The 23642-nt window shown below is 40.6% G+C and overlaps 1 protein-coding gene across 1 annotated transcript; it reads left to right on the top strand.

Moving 5' to 3' along the window:
• Positions 1-655: 655 nt before the first annotated feature.
• On the top strand, positions 656-23621 carry LOC123880057. Its single transcript, XM_045927947.1, has 17 exons — positions 656-963; positions 1049-1308; positions 1703-1913; positions 2623-2831; positions 3867-3974; positions 4630-4839; positions 11729-11908; positions 12566-12680; positions 13146-13368; positions 13646-13772; positions 14026-14183; positions 15050-15249; positions 16400-16508; positions 19708-20049; positions 20273-20485; positions 20732-20874; positions 21858-23621. Exons 1-17 carry the CDS (start codon positions 910-912, stop codon positions 21975-21977), a joined length of 2982 nt encoding a protein of 993 aa, XP_045783903.1. The 5' UTR covers positions 656-909; the 3' UTR covers positions 21978-23621.
• Positions 23622-23642: the final 21 nt, after the last annotated feature.

Here is a 23642-nt window from a genome sequence, read left to right as displayed (position 1 = left end):
AATAATACTATTGAATATTATAGTCGAGTCTTTGGCAGCAATTATTTAAAAAATCAATATAGAGTTGTCTATTGTCTACGTTGGTCTACGTTCATTCCACAGAGTACAGACCTAGTAATATAGTAGATAATCTATGGTACGGACATCGTCTGTGTTGGTGTTAGCTGGCGGGCGTGCTCTGCCTTTTTGGAGTGTTTTTTTTTTGTTAAAACTGACTGGAAAGCGCTCTAAAGGGGTGCTGTCAGCGTGAGTCAGCGAGTGCCGGCACAGGCGGGGTCCACACTTGTATATTTTAACTAACTTGTTACAAATAACTACAAACTTGACATTGGCTAATCTTTGTAAAGCCAGAAAAGAGAGAAAAAAAAATCTATGGTATAGACAAGTATAGACCATCAGACCATGATTACTTACATACTCTTTGCCACAGACATATATGTCAGTGAGTTAATTTCACATTATTATTTTCCCAAATGTGGGTAAAATAAAATTAATTTCCTTTGAAATTGAAAATATAAAATTCACACGTGGAAAATAGGGTACATTTTTTTAAAAGTTGAAAATGTTAAAGTGGCAGTCGTGGCAGTTAAAAATCACATCCTGAAAAAAACTATTCAACAAGGTATAAAACTTTTCGTTTTATAATTTCACATATTTTGGGAATTTTAAAGGAAAACGTAATGCAAAACGTAGCAACATATTTTTTTGTTTTTATTTTGATTTCGATCGAGATTCAAGATTCGAACACGGAAGTTAATTTTCTCGTTGTTGACGCTCGCATTGCGAAACATGTCTTATTGTACTGATTATGTTCTCTTGGTCTTATTGCTGTTTTAGAAGCTTACAAAAATTGTCCAAATTATGGTGAACAATATATTTCACCCCTGATTCGGATAGTGAATCATAAACATGGCTACGAGAGGAGAAAAAGCGAATGGAAATGGCGAGGAGCTGAGCGTCGAGGTAAATCGATTTGGCCTACTTTCCGTTGACAGTTAGTTAAACTTGACCCGTGAGGTGTGTGGATCGATGATTATGGAATTTTCAGACATTGGCGGAGGTGTTCCGGTGCTTCATCTGTATGGAGAAGCTGGTGGACGCGCATCTTTGTCCCCACTGCTCGAAGCTCTGCTGCTATGCGTGCGTGCGGCGATGGCTCACGGAGCAACGCTCGCAGTGCCCGCACTGCCGCGCAGCCCTGCACCTCCATGAGCTGGTGAACTGTCGCTGGGTTGAGGAGGTGACCCAGCAAATAGAGTCTATACAACAAACTAATTCTGCTTGTCAGAGGGACAGTTGTCGCGACAGGTGAATCTTTATGCACTGTTCGATTTAAATTACTTAATCTTAACTTATCAATAATATACTTAATGTATTTAAATATATACCTACATGTAAATACAGTAAAATCACACTAATCCGGCTCTTTGATAGACCAACATCTATTGAATCTGGCACCTACAAGGACCTAAAGACTGGCTGAAATGTGTTTTTATACAATACACAATCATAAGCCTTGTGTCCAGATTGGAATACTTGTTTTGTGAGCACTGGATGTTTTCTTATTTTTTGAATTAGAATATTATAAATAAATGAATTTACAATTTACAACAATAAGAAGAGAAAGATAGCATCCTAGAAGCATGTTAGGATAAAGAACGTAGTATAATATGTTGGCTAAACTACTTAATACAACTATTAGATGTCCAACTCATCAAGAGAAGCTGACCGTATACTGCTGGACTTGCCGTTGGTGCATCTGCCACCAGTGTGCCTTGTGGGGAGGCAAGCACTCCGGCCATACCTTCAAACCTTTGGAAGAGGTGTACGACCAACATGTGACACAGATACGAGACGAGGTGTCACAGTTGAGGCGCAGACTCATGGAACTTATTACTCTAGTACAGGATGTGGTGAGTAATATAAATAAGTTAAACAATAATCCTTTAGCTATTCACTTTACATTGTTTTTTGGTGTAAATGTACAGGGCACTTGGTATTTTCCTGTTTCTACATAATTAGAAATCATGTTTATCACTAGGTACCCATATTATAAATGGGAATGTGTGTTTGTTTGTTGTTTTGTTGGTTTGTCCTTCAATCACGCTGTGATTCAACAGAGCAATGGATCAACCTGGTTTTGCATGGATATAGTTAGAAGTTTATAAAAATTCCATGCAAACTCTTTAGTTTTCTGGGATAAAAATTGCTCTCCAAGATTACTCAAGGTTACTTATACTCAAGGATACATACTATCTCTGTAGCATCAAAGTTGGTTTAGCGGATGGGCTGTGAGAAATAGCAGACAGACACTTTCACATTTATAATAATATAGTACGGATTTTACTAACTGAAAAAAAACCCACATCAGAAAACTGACTTCAAGTGCCACTACAAAGTACATAATATGTGGTGAGTTTTATTGAGACTAGGGAGTGATATCTGGAACTAATAAACTATTGATTGGATTCTGAAAATTCTTTTATTGATGATTTTATTCTTTTATTGAAAGCTAAATTATATCTTTGAGTAGGCTGTAAATATGCTATGAAAACTAAAAATTAAGTGGTTACTTGTTGCCAAAAAACTTATTTAAACTTTTAAACCCAAAAGTTTTTTTAGGAACGCAATGTGGAATCAGTTCGTTCAGCAAAGGACGAGCGTGTGCGTGAGATTCGGAACGCCGTAGAACTGATGATCTCTCGGCTGGACTCAGCCTTAAAAGCCAAGCTGCTCATTTTGATGGGGCAGAAGAACAGCCTCACACAAGAGACTGAGCAACTGGAGCATTTACTGCAGGAAGTTGATCACCAGCTTCATACTAGTACTAGGTAATCAATAATCATTGTATAATATAGCATTATCAGAGTGAACTAGTCCTAGGCATAGCATTATCAGAGTGAATTAGTACTACCTAGATTACCTAATCATTTTACAATATAGCATTATCTTGAAACTTGAACACTTGAAAAGAGCAACCGCCGAGTTTCTTGCTGGTTCTTGGTAGGAACGGCATTCCAAACCAGTGGTAGATTATTTTGATGATTCAAAATCACTTGTAAAAGTTTATTTGAATAAATTCTATTCTTTTCAGAGTGAACTAGTACTAGGTAATCATTGAACAATATGGGATTACATATCTTGATTTGACATTTGTCAAGTATTTGGCTATTTTGGTGATTCATAGCGTAAATATAGGCAACATTTGCTGCCTGCCAGTGACGTTGAAGTCTGAACGTTTTGTTAAAAATTCCCCTGTCGTGAACTGTGGCATTATGATGAACCAACCAAATCAAACACAATCTAATGTGACAGTCAGTTTTTTAAATTCCAATACAAGTTAGCCATTGACTGCAATCTCACTTGGTGATAAGTGATAATGCAGTCTAAGATGGAAGCGTAGTGGGACAATTAATGTAATTTATTGAAACTAGTAATTTAATTAACATATTGTAAGGTTTTAAGCAATTAAATATAGAGAGATAGCGAAGGAAAACTTCGTGAGGAAACCTGCATGCCTGAGGGATCTCAAGGGTGTGTGAGGTCTGCCAATCTACACTTGGCTAGTGTGGTGGACTGTGGGCAATTCCGGGCACACACACATGCCACCTTAACAATTTTATTTATCCAAATTTCAACAAGTTGAATTTTTTTTTTAATGTTAAACACAATAACAGCCAGTATATTTTTATTTTCAATAAAAACCGACCGGTAGTGGTGACCTGTATATCAACATGGAAAAAACATCTTGTGCAAAGAAATAAATCAAGTCTTCCACAAGGCATTTGTATCAAGGAAGATTATCCCAAAGAGGTACTCGAGACAAGTAAGAAACTTCAGTCAGTCAGTATATTTTCATTTTCTAGATCTGAACTGATAGCGAAGAGTGGTGACCTATCGAAAATGATCCATCAAGTACGCAAGAAGCCCATGTCTAGTTTCGTCACTACGCCTGTACCGGCCGATTTTCACAGGCAAGTACTGTATTAATTTGTGCAGAAGATAATGAATCTTTGGGGCTTTGCAGGTCTTTGGATTCCCTGTATCACTTCGACCGTCTCCGATCTATTGTGATCACCAATTTTACAGATCAGTGCCAGAGTTATTGTGCCTTAGTCTGAGTTGTTTCAGATCATGCTCACAACTGTTGACTAAATAACACATTATACTCTTAAATAACACTTTAAATCATATTCGGGCGTCTGAATGATATATAAATACTACTTAAGTAGCTCTTTATTTTGCATGAAATCAGTACTGCGGTATTGGAGAGGTGCGTTAGGGTGACAATTGTCACCTGTTAACGCATCACAGAGCTCTCGCGTAACGTCCTCACACCTCCCGCATCATCCACTACCGTAGGAACCTACTGATTTATGTATTATGCCTAATACATTAATATTAATTTAAACTTTGTCTGCTAGTGCAAATTCCATATACCTGATACTTGATAATAGACTCCAAAATTTCGGTACATATTTGCAAAATATGGAAATTGCGGTCTGCATATGTTACATATTCCAGTGGGAGTCTGGTTTAGGTGGCTTCAAACTGACTGTCCAAAATGAGTCAGGTATACACTGATAAAAATTCAGGCATCAAACATTAATAGTGTTTACTTATGAACAGTGAAATCGTGCCGAGCTACGACAGTAGTACGTTCCCTTTGGCCAACTTCACGCAGCTGCAGCACAAGGCGTTGCCCGTGTACTCGGAGATCCTGCGCGTCAACGGGCTGTCCTGGCGGCTCAAGGTGTACCCGGACGGCAACGGCGTCGTGCGCGGCAACTACCTCTCCGTCTTCCTCGAGCTCAGCGCCGGCCTACCGGAGACCTCCAAGTCAGTTATACGTTCCTGGTACTTTTTGTATTATTGATCGCACATTATATAGTACTTGTGACACCGTGGGATCTCACGTCTCGCTCTAATTTGTCAGTCGAAATGGGATAGCAATAAGTAGGTAATTGCTTGACAGCCACGCTCGGGCTTCTGAGTCGTGAGTCGAAGTAATATAAAGGAGCTTAAGAAGCTGTTTAGCTAGTTTGAGTCAGTCTGCAAAATCTGATCGCAACCGTCCACCACAACGAGCAAGCTTTTCAAACTAGGCGCATTTGAGCTCTCCCAACCCTCAAGCTCTCTTGAGCTTGAGGGTTGGGTCATGTTCGGCCGAGGCAAATAGGCTCGCGAGCCATGTTCGGTTGGTCTAGACTCTAGACCAAATTAATACTGACCGATCTCTCTAACGACGTGAAAAGTACGCACCTAATGATGTGATCTGTTGTAGAACTGAAAAGTGCGTTGTTGCTACGCGTACGGTAATGTGCGACCAATCTTATTGCCTGCAATGATTTTATTGGTTTGGGATTTAGTTGGTTCCTTCAACCTGGCGTGTGGGTAGCCCTTAGGTTTAAATGTTCAGGAACTTTGGAACTTCAAGTCACAAAATATGTTCAAGTCGGAGTCTGTATTTGACTCATTACACAATTTGACCTATTCACAAACAAATTATTAATTACACTTAATTTTTTTCCAAATGTAAGAAACAAATCTTAAATCGCAAAATTTCGTGATTGCACGCATAACTAAATACAGGGTAGGCAAGAGGTGAGTTGCGGCGACATTATCTAGCTGTAGTGGCAGATCTGTGTGCAAGCATGTCCGTTCCTACCAAATTTTGACTTCTGTGTGCTGAATTCGCTGATTATACCTCGTACAATCCTTCGTGGCACGCGGAATCATAAATCTTAAATGCATTATTTAATTTTACGCAAAAAAGGATCGATAAGAAACTTGCAACATCACTATGCCCGCCATAATGCCCTTAAGTGGAAGAAAACGCGCAATATGCATTGCTTTGTTTCCACGTTTTATGACTCAACGTGCCAGAAGCGATCGGACAAGGTATAAGTGTTTTACAATCCAAAGTTGTGTACATTGAGACGCTGGTCCCACAGCAAGCGGTTAAACGCCCGTATGCATTATCATTACTATGAGGTCTCACAGCGCTCGAACATATAGTGAATTCCACCAATCAGATTTTTGAAAATTGACGTAAACCAGTAATCTGATTGGTGGAACCTAGACTGCGTTTGAGCATACTGTGGTTGAAATCTATAGACTTTGACTTTGCTTAGACTTAAGGCTATCGTTGTCAACGATCCCCCGTCGATTTCCTACGTATGATATTATTGTTCTTATCTCTATTTGCCCTGGTTCGTGCATTCTCGGTTCCTAGATCGGTACATTTGTGATAACTAATTGAAATTGCTGTGATTGGCTGAATTTACCATGTTCTTGCTGCGACAGTGAGTTTGAGCCACTAGCGGAACAATGTTAGCCGGTCAGAAATGATTGCAATTAGTCAACCTGTTTGACGTCCGTGTTCTGTTTTCGATTACAAAAAAGAAAAAATTGTTGTTGCAATCATCAATTTTAGCAAATAGTGAAAGAGAGTCGGCCAATCAGAGGTCACAACTACCGTCACACTTTCTGTCACACTATGGCAGTAGGCATACCGAGTAATGAAAACAATTTTTAAATTCTGCCTAGGAAGTAGTAGGGTTGCCACCTGCCTCTTTTTGATTTACAGGCTACCACCATCAAAAATACGGGGTTTAGATTTGAAGAAATTTGAAAATTTGAAGTATTTAAAGAAATAGGCGGTGGTTCTCTCTGAAATGCATGGAAAGCCTATTTAGATATTTCAGTTTATTTGTAAGTTTTGTATTTTTTCTCCGTATGTTGCCGTGTCTTGATTGGTGAACTGTGTTTGCAATGTGGTTTTCAATAAAAGATTTATTTATTTAAATAGCTTTTAAAAACTCTTAAGTTTTGTAAAGCAAAATGTTCTACATTTCATGCATACAATCTTTTCATTTTAACTTAAAATTACATTTAATTTGTAATTCCACCTTCACAGTATCAATACTATGGCCGTAGCCAGGAATCGATTGCGGGAGAGGTTTTATCAGGGCCGGAACTGAATCCTGTCATGAGGAAAAAAACATTCGCTCAACTTTATGGGCTAATTACCTGGTTAGTGGAATTTCGCCTTTCAATTTGACAGTGAGATAAAATACAACAATAAAAAAGCGCGAGCGCAGTGAGCGTAAGTGTTTTTGGTTCAATACAGAAAAAATTAAAGTGAAAGGGAAACGAGTTTAGCCATAGCAAGATTATATTTTTAAAGCTTCCTATCCATACTAATATTACGAATACGACGGTATATCTATTTGCCTATCTATTTGTTACCCTTTCACGGCCCATCTTCTTTACCAAAATTTTGGTACTTACTATTCAGAGGTAACTTGCATCCCAGACATTTTTTTTAGGCGGCTTTTTAGCCCGGAAAATCCCCCACGGAATTTTTAAAAATCTAAATTCATGCAAACGAAATTGCGGGGTTTACACCAAGTAATACAAATTCAAAGCGCGAGTGAAGTGAGCGCGAAATGTTTGATATATTTCCAAAAAAAATTGGTAAGCAAATGCAAGAAATAGTGTAAGTATTATTTTAGGCTTAGGTTTTTGACGGCTTCCCAGGCGCAGTCGCCATTTCTAAATTTCTGGTCTGATGGGAGGCTTCGGTCATGGCTAGTTATATGGTTACTATGGCCCTAACGGCCAAGAAATTAGACTGCATCATCACTTACCACTAGAAAAGATTAAAGTCACGGGCTAACTTGTATAAAAAAAGGCTTACATCCTCAAACCAAGCCCCGCCGCCTTGGCTACGACCATGATCAATATCGAGTGGGTTTCGGCTACGCATTGCCGCAAAAGGAAAATATTCTTTCTACTGGACATAACGTCAGTGTTTGATTTCGCCAGCCAGCTCCTGCTGAATTTGTAAAAAACCGGCCAAGTGCGAGTCAGACCCACGCACCGAGGGTTCCGTATTCGGGTATTTTTTCCGACATTTTACTCGAGAAATCAAAAACTGTTATGCATTAAAAAAATATGCATAAAAATAAATAAAAATCTGTTTTAGAATGAACAGGTAAAGCCCTTTCATATGATAACCCACTTGATATATGTAGTTATCTTACTTTGAAAATTGAAAATACTAATATTTGTTCATGAGCACATGACAGACGGATAGAAGGACCGATGGACAGACGGACAGACAGAAAGACTGACAGACTGACAGACAATGGAGTGATCCTATAAGAGTTCTTTTTTGCTTTTGAGTTACGGAACCCTAAAAATATTTAGTTTTATTTGCCCCGTATTTTATTTTCATAATTACAGGTTTCTGTATCCTGAAATACGGGGTAACCAGTAAAATACGGGGCCTCTGGCAACCCTATTCGGAAAACACTGTCACATTCAAGTTAATGTCAAATATTTTGTTTTCAATTACAGAAAGCTGCATCAATCATTATTACAATATTTTCTTTATTGTGATTGGCTGAAATTTTGAGTGTGAGCCAATAAACAGACTGTTTGCCAATTAAACGTCATAACAATATAAATGCCAGAAAGTTTAACCAAATAAAACAAACTTAATGAGAACCTAGTGAGAATGCAAACGGCACACAATTTATAATACATATTATGTTAGTCGTATATATAATAGATATTATAGTAGTCGTTCACTTTGGTAATAGTCAGATTGTCATCAGTAAAATTGATATTGGTTGATGTATCGTAAATTATTGTTTCGGTGACAAATATTTTTATTATCTATTTATCTTTGAACAGAATGGAATAGAATGAAATGGAATGGAATACAATGATAAATTTTTATTCCTGTAAACTTTTAGGTAAACTTCAAAGTGTTTTTGGATGGTCAGAAAAATTTACCACTGGTTCGGAATGCCGTTCCTACGTTTTCTAGGGTTTCGTACCTCAAAATGAAAAACGGAACTCTTATAGGATCACTTTGTTGTCTATCTGTCTGTCTGTCGTGTGTGTCAAGAAAACCTCTAGGGTACCCGTTGACTCAAAACCATGAAATTTGGCAGGTAACCTAACTGCGTAATTTTGGGTAGTTTTTTTAATCGATAAAGAAAGTTTGCGACATTGTTCAATAAAAAATTTGGATTCCAACTCCTCAATCCTGATGTTGCAGGGGACCTGACTACTAAAGCTAATGGGATTTAAAAAGTGTCGATTATTAATTGATATTGAAGGTATCTATACCAAGTAAACACTTTGTCGTTGACCTCAACCCTGATGCTGTAAGAAATTGCATTCCTAAATCCTGGTGATCCCTCGGGATTTGAAAAGGATCATCCGTTTAAATATTCTTACGTGATACAGAAACAAGTTGCATCCCGGGGACCGGCTATTACGGAGAGGCAACTTTTGTTCTGGGAAATGAAAGGATCGGGATTTTTAAAAACCTAAATCCACGCGAGCGAAGCTGTGGGCATTAGCTAGTTGTAAATATATTTAAAAGCTACTATAAGATAATAGATAAGGTACTTATTTCCTTATATTTTTATTGTATGGCAGCGCGCGGTTTTAAATTATAAATTGCACGTCCTGTCCTTTTCTGTAATACATTTTTTTCTCAATATCTACCGCTTTATCTCATAGCAAGAGTCCGTAAGACATAATACAGTGAAAATAGGCAAAATATATAATTTTTGCAGTTTCCACGTCAGTACCTGTCGAATTTTTCTAACAGTGTAAGCAGCAGAGCTGAGTTTACCATCAAGTGTTGATTGGGTGTTCCATCTAACATCATACCGAGAAACACGGGGTTCTCCTTTATTTTCAACATATGATTATTTATCAATGAACTTATGTCATTTAAGGTCCTGGTATTGGGCAGTGTGAATTCAACACACTTAGATTTCTTTGCATTTGGAAGTAAATTGTTAGCAATAAATCAGAGAGTGACCTGTGATATGGCATTACATATAGTATACAGTGTCAAAAATTATAATATTAAAGCTGTGCGTATTGCGTGAGGAATAGGTTGCAAGAGAGTTGCAACTTGCAGGGTTTGATGCATGCGCTATTGCCAGCAAACATGAGACATATTTTTATCTACAGGCAACGTCTGAGTAGGTAACGCATACGTCTAACGCAAGTTGAAATGTACCAGTGTATTTAGTTAGACCTATCGACAAGTTTGGAGTTGGGTGCAGTCTAAATGTGGCCCGTGTGTTTAGACTGTCAGTTTCTGTCAGTTTCACGTGTCGTCCCCCGCACTTCACCACCCCGCTTGCACAAATCGAGACAGCACGAAATTTTCAAGATTTCTGGGTGTAATTTCTGGTTTTCGTAGTTCCCACACAATTATAACAATATAAAATATATAACGATAATTTTTTTACTACATAATATTCATTAAATTTTCTAGGTCTGTGGTTTTTCCAAATTTCATTAAATTGCTCCATTGTCTAGAAAAACGAGCACAAAGTTGGGCCTTTTTTTAAAGAAAAATACAAATCTTTGAGCCCCTGTAATTTTAAAACTACATATTATTAGAAAAATCTAAAACACCACAGACACAGATATTAGTTTCTAGACTATGTCTGCAAAATTTCATGGACTTTGGTTGCTTAATATTCAAATGAAATGGGAACTACGATTGTATGGAGTAAGTGACGGAGAGAGTCCTGTTAAGTTTCAGTTAAAACGAGACAGATTTATGGCAGTGGTATAAATCTGTCTCGTTTTAACAGTGTCTTGAGTCTGAGCAAATTTAAAGTGCGCTCTATACATAGATCCCAGCCATAGTAACGTTTGTGAATACGGGTGTAAAGTCCAGTCATTACTCGGACGCGATTTGTCCTTTACACATTTCGTACAAATCAGTCAAGCTATCGGTGACAGTTTAGTATAAAATAACGCGGAACTCAGAACTACACAGTGTCTTATACTCTGCAGAGTTCTGAGTTCCGCGTTATTCTGTGTAGGCAGTGGGGTCGACGCCATATACAACTTTATTTTTGACTTTCTTTTGTGGTAATCACGAAGTAGAAGTGGAGATTTGACTTTCAATACCTACTTGAAACGAATACCTACTTATTGCTTCCCCGCTTCGACTGCCGAATGAGAGCGAGAGGTTGGACACCATGGGATCCGACCTCTCGCTCTAATTTGTTAGTCAAAGTGGGATAGCAATAAGTAGGTAATTGCTTAGGTAAGGTAATTGCTATTAGGAGTCCTGATCCACCTTTATCATATATTCATAGTGGTAAATCATAGGATGTGAATAAAAAAAACCATTTGTTAATATTCATAATTTTACTAAATGGTGTGAAACAATTAATTAACCATTATCAAATACTTAAATAAGTAGTTTAAAAAAAGATTTACACACATTATTCTATTATTTACTGTTTGTAAAATTGTAGTTTTAAGTTGTAAGCCTCTATGCTTCTGCTTAAAATATTTGAAAGTTTCTTCTGGCTGAAGCATTGTAGCAAATAACATTTTTGTATAATTCCAAACTCAAGTAAGAATTTGCTTACGAATCAAAAATCTTCATCTTTGGTGTAGGCATAGAAATATTTTTCAATTTGTGATGTTATTGAAAAGTTTAGTTTTTCAAGCTTGTTATTGATGTGAACTCCAAAAATTGTTATTTTAGTGTAACAACTTTTCACTTTTATCTAAGTACTACTCTTAGTAAGTAGTACTCTACTTTCATAGTGTATTAATACTAAAAATTTATTAATCTATAATGAAAATCGATTTTCCACAGTATCAGGTAAAAATCGATTCCAAAATCGCAAACATAGAAAACATGCATTTAATTTAAAAACAGATACGAATACCGAGTGGAAATGCTCCACCAAGTGTCTCGGGACCCGTCGAAGAACATCGTACGCGAGTTCGCATCGGACTTCGAAGTTGGCGAGTGTTGGGGCTACAATCGATTCTTCCGACTCGATCTACTCGCTAGTGAGGGATACCTCAATCCTGATACAGACACTCTTATATTAAGGTAAGGTTAACTGTTTCAACCACTCAAGTTTTGAATAAGTTTTATATATAATTAAATACGTAGTAAAAGTACCCACGGGCTTTAGGAAAATTTATATCCACGCAGACAAAGCATCATCTAGTACTTAATCATACATAGCTTGTCTCGTAGCTTTCCAAAGCCCATCTGTTTAACTGATTTATAGTAAAAAGTTAGCTTTTACCAACACTTTTGATAACGGTTCTCTTTTATAGTCTGATTTTAACTATATACTTTACGGTGCATTTTATGTATGTATAGGGACGTGTGGCCTAGTTGTGACAACGCATTTCAATCGATTGTGATTGTTAAGCAACGGTGACCGAAGTCGGTAACTGGATGGGTGACCGACTTTAGAGGTCTGAATTTGGCCTTTCTGTTTCTTCCGTGCCTCGGAAAGCACGTTAAGCCGTCGTTCCTGATATTATTATCACTAACATCTGATAATAACTGTAAACTAACCTTAGAGTCAAAATTTAGTTCTCTTAGTCGGGTTGTATGCGGAAGGATCTAGGAACCCACCGCCTTATTATCCCAAGAGAACTCCTACCATTATAGAATTAATGGCAAGGGGTCACGGCCCTCAGTAATGAGGAATACGACTATAGAAATACAGTACATTTTATATTTTGTTACTAGGTTCCAAGTGCGTCCGCCGACGTTCTACCAGCGGTGTCGAGACCAGCAGTGGTACATAACTCAGTTGATTGCAAAGCAAAATCAGCAGACGCTACAACTCAATGATCTCAAGGAGGTACTTTAGCAATAATTTATCTAAATATCGATTGTATACTATTTACTATGCCAGGAAACCAGTACACTTTTTGGGATACGACCTTAATTATAATGACACACGTGTGGATTTAAATTTCTGGTGGGAGGCTTCGGCCGTGGCTAGTTACCATCCTATGACAAAGTCGTGCCACTGTCGTGAAACTGCCATACCCCTTCCAAGTTAGCCCGCTTCCATCTTAGACTGCATCGTCACTTACCTTTAAGTGAAATCGCAGTCAAGGGTCAACTTGTATCAGAATAAAAAAAATATAATAATTTATATGACCAGAGAAAACACCACAAACCTGCAACATGACATGTTGCGGTGCTGTTTGAATTGTGTGGCGTGGATTGAATTGAAATCTTTTCCGGCATGCCTATTTTTTCTGTATTTTTGTCTATAACATTCTTTATTTTTAGATCATTTTCGATTTATCTTTGTCAGCGCTTGACATTGGAAACTCGCAACTCGATAGTGGCGACCCGCGCGATGCCAAACAATCCGATGACGTCGCCGTCCAATGCTGCCACCAATGAAGCAGACAACCCCTCACAGAACAATCCCGTCGACGGCAACGGCCTCAGCGACGCGATGGTCTACAACGGCAGTACGTGGAAGTTCAAAATGCTCCCCGACATGCTGAGTGGCCAGTGCATAACTGTCCCAGGTCAGTCACATCAATATTGATCAACACTTAGGTATGCTTTATTACTTTACTTCGAGTTTAATTACCAAGCGTAGCCTTGTCTTGATTTTATTAGGCAACCCATTCGCGGTTTGTTCGTTGATTGGTAAAAATATTTTTTTTTGGTTGCTAAACAATTAAAGTGCAAGTGGAAGCTTTGCGGGACCTGGTGCCACATTACGAGGCATCTTTGGTACGAGGTCGCACACAGGGTCACCTGTGTTGGTCATGACGAATTGATGAATGTTGTCTCTGGCAGAAGCGGACGTGATGGAAGACCCGTTCATCACCGCGGGCGCGCTGAGTCGCTTGGATGACTTCGGCGATCGCATGCGCGCCGCGCAGCACGCGCTCGACTCTCCGCACAACTTACCTTCCACTTCTAGGTAATACATACCAATAAGTTTTAGTTTGAAATTCGCCATTTGGTTTTTTAACCGACTTCCAAAAAAGGAAGAGGTTCTCAATTCGTCGGATTTTTTTTTTTTATATTTTGTTGTTGTAGCGGTTCTGTGAAAATTTTAACTCTTTACCTATGAGATACAACCCGTTGATAGACAGATGGACGGACAACAGAGGATTAGTTATAGTTGGCACCCTTCGGGTATAGAAGCCTAAAAATTCAAAACTGTTTGAAAGGTCGTCGAATTCGCTGCAAACGACGATATCAGTTCCGGATAACTTAGCAGTCAGCCTCCACACGCTGCTGGGTCCTGCCAGCACGCCCCCCGCGCCGCGCCCGTCCCGCGCGCGCCCGCGCCCGGACAAGCAGCCCGTCGCCGACTCGCCGCTCACTGGTGAGGGCAAACTATGTACTTTAACCCGCTTTAATAGACTGATGCAAGGTTATATGGAATAGGAACATTTCATTAGTGTGGACGTAGTGCGTGTGCGATTGAAATGCTCGTAGCGTGCTCACGAAATGCAAAATTCGCATGCGCAAGGCGCTTATGAGAATTTTGTACAAAGTGTGTTACATTGCATGATACATTGCACTAATGTGGATGGCAAATTCTTTCATTTCATGTTACACTGCATGTGTCTTGCAGCAGTCTATACGCGGTATTACACCAAGGAAAAAAGAGAATCACATTTAAGAGGGGTTTATTCGTACTCACCTCCTAAACAAATAGCCACTGTTTGTTTAGGAGTGGAGTTCATTTGAATACTCACCAATCAAACTCAATGAAAATTTTGTAGATACATTTTAGGAACTTATATCTATCTACTTCTACTACTACTACCAAACCCTGGAAAACCAGTCATAGATCTACTTAGATCTATGACTGGTTTTCCAGATTTCCGTTAAAATATTCATTTTCGAAGTTACACAGCCTCAAGAGTTTACATAAAAATCTTTAAACCTGTGTAATTATAAAAGTAGTTATATTTATAGAAATCCGGTAAAGCAGACACATATTTGTTTTTAGAATGGGTCTACATAATTTCATTGACTTGGGTTGCTAAATATTTAAATAAGAATTAAAGCGTTATTACGGGGCGAGTGACGCAGTTAACAGAAAAAAAAAATATTTTTACAATATCCATTTTTTTAAATTTATTTGAAGAACACGATTGTTATTTACAAAACTATACTTCTCGTCAAACTGGTGGGACATTGTGTCACATGAAATTAAAAAAAAATTGTTTTCATTATGGCCAGCGGTGGCTAGCACGCCCATACCGGAAGCGTCCGCGGCCATCTCGCCGGTACTGTGCGCGTCTATATCATCCCCGGAGTTGAATGCGTCTATCGGCGAGGCAACGGCAGAGGTCCCCACCGCGCCCGCCGGTCCCGACCCACTCTCCGCGCACGCCGCACACCCCACGCAGCCCACCTCGGAGTCCAGCAGCGACACCGGGGTAACTATACTGCTGATACCACTTCGCCGGAGCTGAACGGGTCTAGTGGCAAGGCGCCGGTATTGGTCCGCCGCGTCCGCCAGCCCAACCTGCTCCCCGCGCACCTAGCACGCCCTGCAAACCTCATGCTGCCCGTCTCCGAGTCCAGCAGCGATATCGGGGTAACAATACTGCTGATACCACTTCGCCGGAGCTGAACGGGTCTAGTGGCAAGGCGCCGGTATTGGTCCGCCGCGTCCGCCAGCCCAACCTGCTCCCCGCGCACCTAGCACGCCCTGCAAACCTCATGCTGCCCGTCTCCGAGTCCAGCAGCGATATCGGGGTAACGATACTGCTGATACCACTTCGCCGGAGCTGAACGGGTCTAGTGGCAAGGCGCCGGTATTGGTCCGCCGCGTCCGCCAGCCCAACCTGCTCCCCGCGCACCTAGCACGCCCTGCAAACCTCATGCTGCCCGTCTCCGAGTCCAGCAGCGATATCGGGGTAACAATACTGCTGATACCACTTCGCCGGAGCTGAACGGGTCTAGTGGCAAGGCGCCGGTATTGGTCCGCCGCGTCCGCCAGCCCAACCTGCTCCCCGCGCACCTAGCACGCCCTGCAAACCTCATGCTGCCCGTCTCCGAGTCCAGCAGCGATATCGGGGTAACAATACTGCTTTTACCACTTCTCCGGAGTTGAATGGGTCTGGTGGCAAGGTGTCAGCAGAGGTCCCCACCACGCCCGCTGGTCCCGACCCGCTCCCCGCGCACCTAGCACACGCCGCAAACTACTTAGCTCACCTCCAGGTCCAACAGCGATACCGGGGTAACTGCACTACTACTGTCACCATTTCTTCGGTCTCCTGGGTCGTTACTCGCCATGAAACTAAAGCCAAACCTCGCTACTTACTTTACTTCGCTATCGATAATTCTTATGCCGCCCGCGTCAACTACTCTAATTTCAAACACCTATTTGGATTGAATTTTCAAAAATCCTTACTTAGCGGATATCGACGTCATACTAGCTATCGGCATGCCTTTCAGCCTGATCCATCCAGTAGTTTGAACTGTGCGTTGATAGATAGTCAGTCAGTCACCTTTTCTTTATATATATTTAGATAATTAATTACTATGTACTACACAAATATTTCTTTCTCCTTTCTTCCTCAGGAATTAATGCTCAACCAGCTAGAGTACACATTTGTGAGCGACGGCAACCCGAACCAAATTGACGAGAACTCCAACGAAGAGAACGATGTTGATGAAGAAACCATGTCAGGTAAGTAGTACCTTGATTTTCGAAATAAATTCAGTACTTAGTTAAAAGTGAAACAAGGTTTCTCATTAAACTAACTGTAGTTTAAAAAAAATTAAAGTAAAGTTTATTGATCATGACCTTGTAACAGATTTACAGAATGTAAACACTCTTAATATTTATAATTATAGAGATGCTGTTTAACAATCAGCAAGCCCTATCTTAAATGCTGCCATTGGTTTGATTCATATAAGTCATCTATAGATGCTTTTAATATTTGCTGTAATCCCCTTTAAAAGAATAGAGAGAGATTGAGAAAGAAGAGAGAGAGAAAGCGAGAAAAATAAGATAGAGAGCGAGAGAGATAAGTTTAAGATCGAGAGATTTAAGTTCCCCTTTCCCTAGATCCATCCCTATTCCATCACGATCCATTTCCTCTCCCCTCCCGTCCCGCAGAGCTGTCGTCGGGCCCTGACAGCGGCTGCTCGTGGTGTGCGCTGGCCGAGTCGCCGGGCTCGCAGTGTTCGGACGACGCGCCGCCCGCGCGCCGCCGCCGCCTGCGCGCGCGCCCCTACCGCCTGCACCGCAACCGCCCGCGCCCCGTCCGCGACCCCCCTTCCTGCCACCACCAACACTGAGCCTCCCACAACACCACTCCACCAACATCAGCACTGGTGCTGTCCTCTTGCCACAGTGCGGCGACGACGCTAATGTCAGGGATCCAGTTTTTTTTAAATATTTTTAATTCAGATACAACTTAGACCTCGACTGCAATCTCACCTGGTGGTAAGTGATGATGCAGTCTGAGATGGAAGCGGGCTAACCTGAAAGGGGTATGGCAGCTTTCATTAAACCTACATTACATACTCCTTTGGTTTCTACACAGCATCGTACCGAAACGCTAAATCGTTTAGCGGCACGGTAGGGTGGTAACTAGCCACGACCGAAGCCTCCCACCAAACCAGAAATTTAGAAATTATAAAATTCCAAACTCCTGTCGGGAATCGAACTTGGAACCTCCCATTTATAAGACCACAACGCTTACCACTGCGCCAGCCGTCGAAATCGAACGTTGATAAATAAAGCTTGTGCATAAAAGGTTACCGCTGCCGCCACCTGCGCGCGCGTCCCTAGAGCCCGCGTCCTCGCCGCCCGCAACCTTCCGCGACCGCGCGCTTTCAGACGCGCCCTACCACCAACGCAGCCTTCCGCTTGTAATACCGTCCTATTTAAAAAAACAGGCAAGTTCGAGTCGGGCCCGCTCTTAGGGTTCCGTACGTCAGCTTACAACTATACGTTATGTATAGTTGTACATATTCAGTATTTGATGTTTAAAACAGTTTAATTCAGTTTAATGGTACATAATATACCGAAATTTCATATTCCTAACTATGTTTTTGAGATAGAACCCATCCCAAAAATGGTCTGAAATTGACGATTGCCTCCATATCTTTAAATTAAACTAAATATCCTGGTCCTCCTACTCAAGCCAAAGCCAATCAATCATTTCTCTCACCAAATATAAACTTCGTTACATTAATTAGGAGAAACTATGCAACAGGCTTGGATGAAAATTGGTCGTTGGCGGTAGGAGCGCGCCGTAAGCTTTTTATATTTTTTATATTAAATCTGCATTTTCTCCAACTATCTTGTTTGACATTTGTCAGCCATTGTCTGTTTGAGGGAGGCTTCGGCTGTTGCTAGTTGTTGTCAAGCGATTAGGCTTTTCGGTACTCTGCCATATAGAAACCGTATGAGTTTATGACCGTAGAGGGTATGAGTTTAATGTAACTACCAGATCTCTTAACGCCTTCTCGTCTTAGGGTGAGATTTATAGACCGCACTCAGACTTTGCTTAGACTTAGACAGAGTTAAAACGAGACAGATGTTTATCTCTCACACAAATCTGTCTCGTTTTAACTCAAATCTTAAGTCTAAGCAAAGTCCAAGTGCCCTCTATAAATCCCACCCTTAGCCCCCTGTCTAGGACTTTCTTGTCATTGAATATTCTTTAATCATTACCATTCTACATAAACGATAATATGGTTATGAAGAGACCCAAACTTTGGTAATGCTTCCTCGTTTCCTTCTTATAGAAGAGTTAGTTAGCGCTTAAAAATATTGTTCCTAGAATTCGGCTTAAATAGAAATAAATAATAAAAGTTGTATAAATATAGGCTACAATTGATTGAAAAATCAGACTGTCCTTAATAAAATTTTAAATAATAAATAAAATTAACATTTGGATAGAATCAGGCGTTACTTTGCGGAAGTTCATGTTTAGCAAGAAACAGTTAAAAATTATTTTGCTATAATCCGCCAACAATCTGTTGGCGGATTATAGCAAAATAATTTTTAACTGTTTCTTGCTAAAATTAACATTTCCAAGAAGTACCTACTTACAAATACAATAATTTAGAATTAATTTGAATTTTGAAATTTATAATAATTAAAAAAAAAAGATATAGCTTCAAATTAAAACAAAATATTGTAGTCACATAGAAATGCAATTAATTGATAAATAATATTGATGATTGATAAGTTTTGTAACTTTTTTGTTTATGTACAATTTTTATTTTCCTTTGTTACATTATTATTAAAATATGTATGTGAATAATTATTATTAAATTAATAGAACAGATTACAGAATAAGAAATGTTTGATAGAAGAGTTTTCATTTCTCGATGTTAAAAATTTCATTTGACATTAAATACTTGAACAAGAACACACTTATTATCTTTTATTTGAAGAAGCAAGAAGATCACATTTTGTATTAAATTGAGGTATTACTTTCTTTTATATTTTAATAGATAATACATATTAATAATTGCAGATAGAACTGAAATGTAATCTCAGTGCTATTGAAAATAAGTGACCTTGGCTTAAAACTCATACTCCGCCAATTGAATTCTTCGTCTCTGTAGAATATGTTCCACCCGTTCTTTCGCTACGTCTTTCACATACAACTCGCTCGTCCACATCGTGACGTCATCATACGTTGGCGGAGTAATACCTACCACATGTATATCGTCTCACGTTACGCCTTTTAAATTTTACTGTCACCCTTCCGCAACCTTCAGATGTTCACGGTACATTACACAATTTTTGAAATGTATGTTGCCTTTTTTTACTTTTGCTTGGCGTGTTAGTCAAGAAATTCATACTTCACTTTCGTTTCCAACAAAATAATTATATATTTTAAGCTATAGAATATTTTCAACAGGGGAAAACGATGTAGAAGGCGCATGCAGCGACTCGAATCGTTCCAACGATGGGGGTGATATATTGAGTCGACTTCTCTGCGCGGTACACGGACTGGGGCTGACGCCGGCCGGCAGTGACGGGCCGATCTCACCCATTCGCCCACTCTCACCCGCGTGCCCGCTCTCCCCCGAGCTCACATCCGTGTACGTGCACGTGCCTCCGCAAACCACGGCGCAAGCACCCACGCCCCCGAGGCACGACGACCCGCAGTTGTCGACGGCCGCGCATACGGACATGCTGCTGTTGAATCTCATGCGCATCAACGGACTCACGCCGAAGTGCACGAGGAATAGCAAGCCTGGTGAGTTGAGCGAGTTAAATGTACAGTCGAACGCCGTAAATCGTTTAGCATCTCAATAATCACAATCGCGTTAACCTCACAAACGCACACATGTGTTAGCGTTTGTGTGGCGTGTTTATAGAAAAAGGTCATGTGCGACTGGGTTTTGATGCAATAGCTTTGCGGAATTGCTACTCGAATTCTGACGCCGACAGTACATAATAACATGAATGTTTGTCCCCAGTTCCGAAACGCAACTGGGCGACGTCGTCTCAGAGCGACCCCACCATGCTGCGTGGAAACGGCGGCGGCGCGACCCGGCGGCCCATGCGCTTCGTGTCGACGCCCGCGCGCCGCCCGCCGCAGCGCAGCCCGCCGCAGCGCAGCCCGCGCAACCCGCCCATCCCGCCCAACCCGCCCCTGTCGCCCGGCCAGCTGCATAGAGATACCGTACCAGGTAGTTGCGGAAAGTGATTTTCAATAAGATCACTAGAATTACGACTAGACCATCCTCTTAAAGTTGCGTATAGACTGACGAAACACTACACCACACAGGTACACTGAAATGAGCGTTTCATCAGTGTGGACGCAGTGCGTGCACGAACCGAGCATGTACTCACTCGCATCTGTTTCCGGCATGCGCGCGAACGTGATTGATTGCTATTTGCCAATAAATAAATGATAATAAATGATTGTGGTATAGGTGCAGTTCTCTGGTCCTCCAAGTGGGCGAGTGGCAGCCCCGCGACTCCCCTGAACAATGGTGCGGGCAGCGCGTTGCGCGAGTGCTACTGGCCCTCCGCGTCCTCCCTTAGCGACACCGACGACGTCATTCTCAACTACAACGTAATTATACGACACTAACATTACTAACTGATGGGGAAAATAGCTGGAAAGAGAGGGGTGGGGAGAAGGAAGAAGTCATGGAAGAAATTTTATTTAGCCATGACTTCTTCCTTCTCCCCACCCCTCTCTTTCCAGCTATTTTCCCCATCAGTTATTTTTTTTTTTGTTTTTTTGTCAATAAATAAAAAAATAAAATAACTGATGGGGAAAATAGCTGGAAAGAGAGGGGTGGGGAGAAGGAAGAAGTCATGGCTAAATAAAATTTTCTCCTCCATCCTGCAAAGTACTTCCTCTATTGAGTAAAAAATTGTAAATCGGCCCAGAAATCTCGGGAAAATTGATGTAGGTACAACACACAGAAAAGAAAAGCGTCAAAATCGGCATTTTTGTCTTCTTTTTGGAAATCAGCTAAAACTATATCAATGTGGCATGACTTGTGACTTCTCAGCCGCTAAGAAGATTAAATTTTACTACTATTTCGATTACAACCAACTAATTTCGTGTCACTAAATCGTTGGCCTATATAGTGTGTTATGGAGTGGCCCCACTGCGCGGCTGTTTCGAGTTTGGGCGAGTATGGCGAAAGTTCGCCAAACGGCAAATCTTCTAGCCAGTTGCCAGTGTAGTAAATAAGTTTCATCAAAAAACAGATAACCGAATGTTTGCCGAAGATTTGCTGAATGTTCGCCAATTCGCCCACACCATCAAAGAGTCCCCGAGCACTAGGCAGCCAATCCGATCTATGCAATGCGCATCCTATTGCATAGGTCGGTTCGAGAATAGCACCCGCAGCAGGGCTGTCTAGTGCACAAAGACTTTAAGGCTGAAATCTATACAACGATCTTTGACTTTGTTCAGACTTAAGACACTGTCAAAACGCTGGCATAAATCTGTCTTGTTTGAACTGAAACTTAAGTATAAGCAAAACCAAAGTGCGCTCTATACATTTCAACCTTACTTTACATTGTTATATCGGTTTTCAGGACACCATGTTCGACATGCTTCTAAATAGCCTATCGCTCGACGGCAGCAACGTAGCCGAGTGCGACGACGCGCCGCCCGTACAGCCCTGGAGCCCACCGCGCGACTCGCGCGCCGAATGACCCGACCCCGCGCGCCCGCAACAGCAACCGTACCAACCGCACTTGGCGTACGACATTGCCGACCACGACGATCCATCGGACAACTACAGACCCGAGTAACATTATCCTTTCACGTTAGGTACAGAACTACAGTACACTTTCATAAGTCGCATCGGCAAAATTCGTTACCGCCGAAAAGTGCAACCTCGACTCTTTCACACTAGAACGATTCGTGTTTTTGTCTTATCGTCCACGATTCATGATTTTTTTGTCGGCGACAACGGATTTTAAGTGGCCATGTTTGCACTAACAAGAATCGTGAAAAATGACGAATACGTACCGTCTTACAAATCACGATTCGTCAAACGAATCGTTTATTTTTTGTCAGATCAGCTGACCCCCGCGCGATAAAACCAAGATCATGTAAGTATTATGTTGGGTAGTTGGTCCAAGACTAAACTCTGAATCACGAATAAAGACTATCTGAATCACGAATCAAGACGCTCTGAATCACGAATCAAGACACTCTGAAACACGATTCCGTGATCGTGCATCTGTCATAAGTCATGACGTATCGTTTTTTTAACGAATCGTCAATGACGGGTCCCATGTCCTAACGCCGATTGAAACGGATTCCTTTGGGTATTGCCTTTAATGCACTTTGACTACATTACTTCAATTTAATTTCATGAATATTGATTCATGAACATTTTCATCTTAAATCAGAAGCTTATTGCATTTACTAGACTTCAGTGTGCGTTATAATAATCTATTTTAATAATATCGCTCATATTGTATGTTGTGTGTTGTGATCGCGGATTTTCTGAACTTATATATAACGTTCAATTTAATTGGGTCTGTTTTGGCGCTAACTACTGTACTATAGGTAATACCAGGAGTCATTCTGGGTAATTCTGTACCTTTTTACTATTTAGCAACTGGGTCGCGATCGAGTAGTAAATGTTACGAGAAAATACAAAATGCGCCCACAATAGGTATAAGTATGAATTAAATTATGCGCATTAAGGATTGAAGCAAATAAAACGCGCGATAGCAACGCGGCCTTATGGTAACTACTTGCTGCACGGCATGAACGTTTGGGCATATATTTGTCATTTAATTGTGTTCCCCTAATTCGAATAGTGTATCAATAAATTATATCACAACGTCTACAAATGAACCGTGTTGTCCACGTTTCTGTTGCGCGTTACGTGTGTTTCAAGCTTATGTTTAGAAAGATTAATTTATATATTTTCTATTTATTTTTGTTTTTGCTTCAATGAATATTAGATAATATAAAATAATTGAGCGAGTACTCAGCATCCAGTTTCTCGGAATGCTAGCGTTACTTTGGCATAATTTGATTATACTCATCACCAGATAGCAAGAGACTTGCCTCAACCCATCTCGGGGTCACGAGTTTAGTTTTAATTATTTTTTTAATCCCTGGTCAGCCGACGTGTGACAGCAAGGGACGTAGTATTTATTGAACGTGTGGCCACAGTTTACTGCAGTTATGAAAGTTGTAATAAAACTTTAAGGCACAGCTTAACCGCACTGTCGTCCCGCGTTGTGTTTGACCAGAGCTTACTGTTATTAAGATATTGTGTATGAATGTGTAAGTGAAAATTAATTTGGGCATTAAAGTGTGAACTCAAAATTTGATCTCCGATTATATTATTTATT

This window comes from Maniola jurtina, chromosome 3, assembly GCF_905333055.1.
Source record: "Maniola jurtina chromosome 3, ilManJurt1.1, whole genome shotgun sequence".
Classification (NCBI taxonomy): domain Eukaryota; kingdom Metazoa; phylum Arthropoda; class Insecta; order Lepidoptera; family Nymphalidae; genus Maniola; species Maniola jurtina.
The sequence above is the reverse complement of the archived record's forward strand: the minus strand, read 5'-3'. Positions and strand labels throughout refer to the sequence as shown.

What these genes read in the sequence shown, in the direction of transcription:
- LOC123880057 (XM_045927947.1), top strand. Translation starts at nt 910, where the DNA reads ATGGCTACGAGAGGAGAAAAAGCGAATGGAAATGGCGAGGAGCTGAGC. An exon ending in CAGCTTCATACTAGTACTAG is followed by an intron (nt 2,832 to 3,866) that starts GTAATCAATAAT and finishes TTCATTTTCTAG; the next exon opens with ATCTGAACTGATAGCGAAGA. An exon ending in CCAGTGCATAACTGTCCCAG is followed by an intron (nt 13,369 to 13,645) that starts GTCAGTCACATC and finishes TGTCTCTGGCAG; the next exon opens with AAGCGGACGTGATGGAAGAC.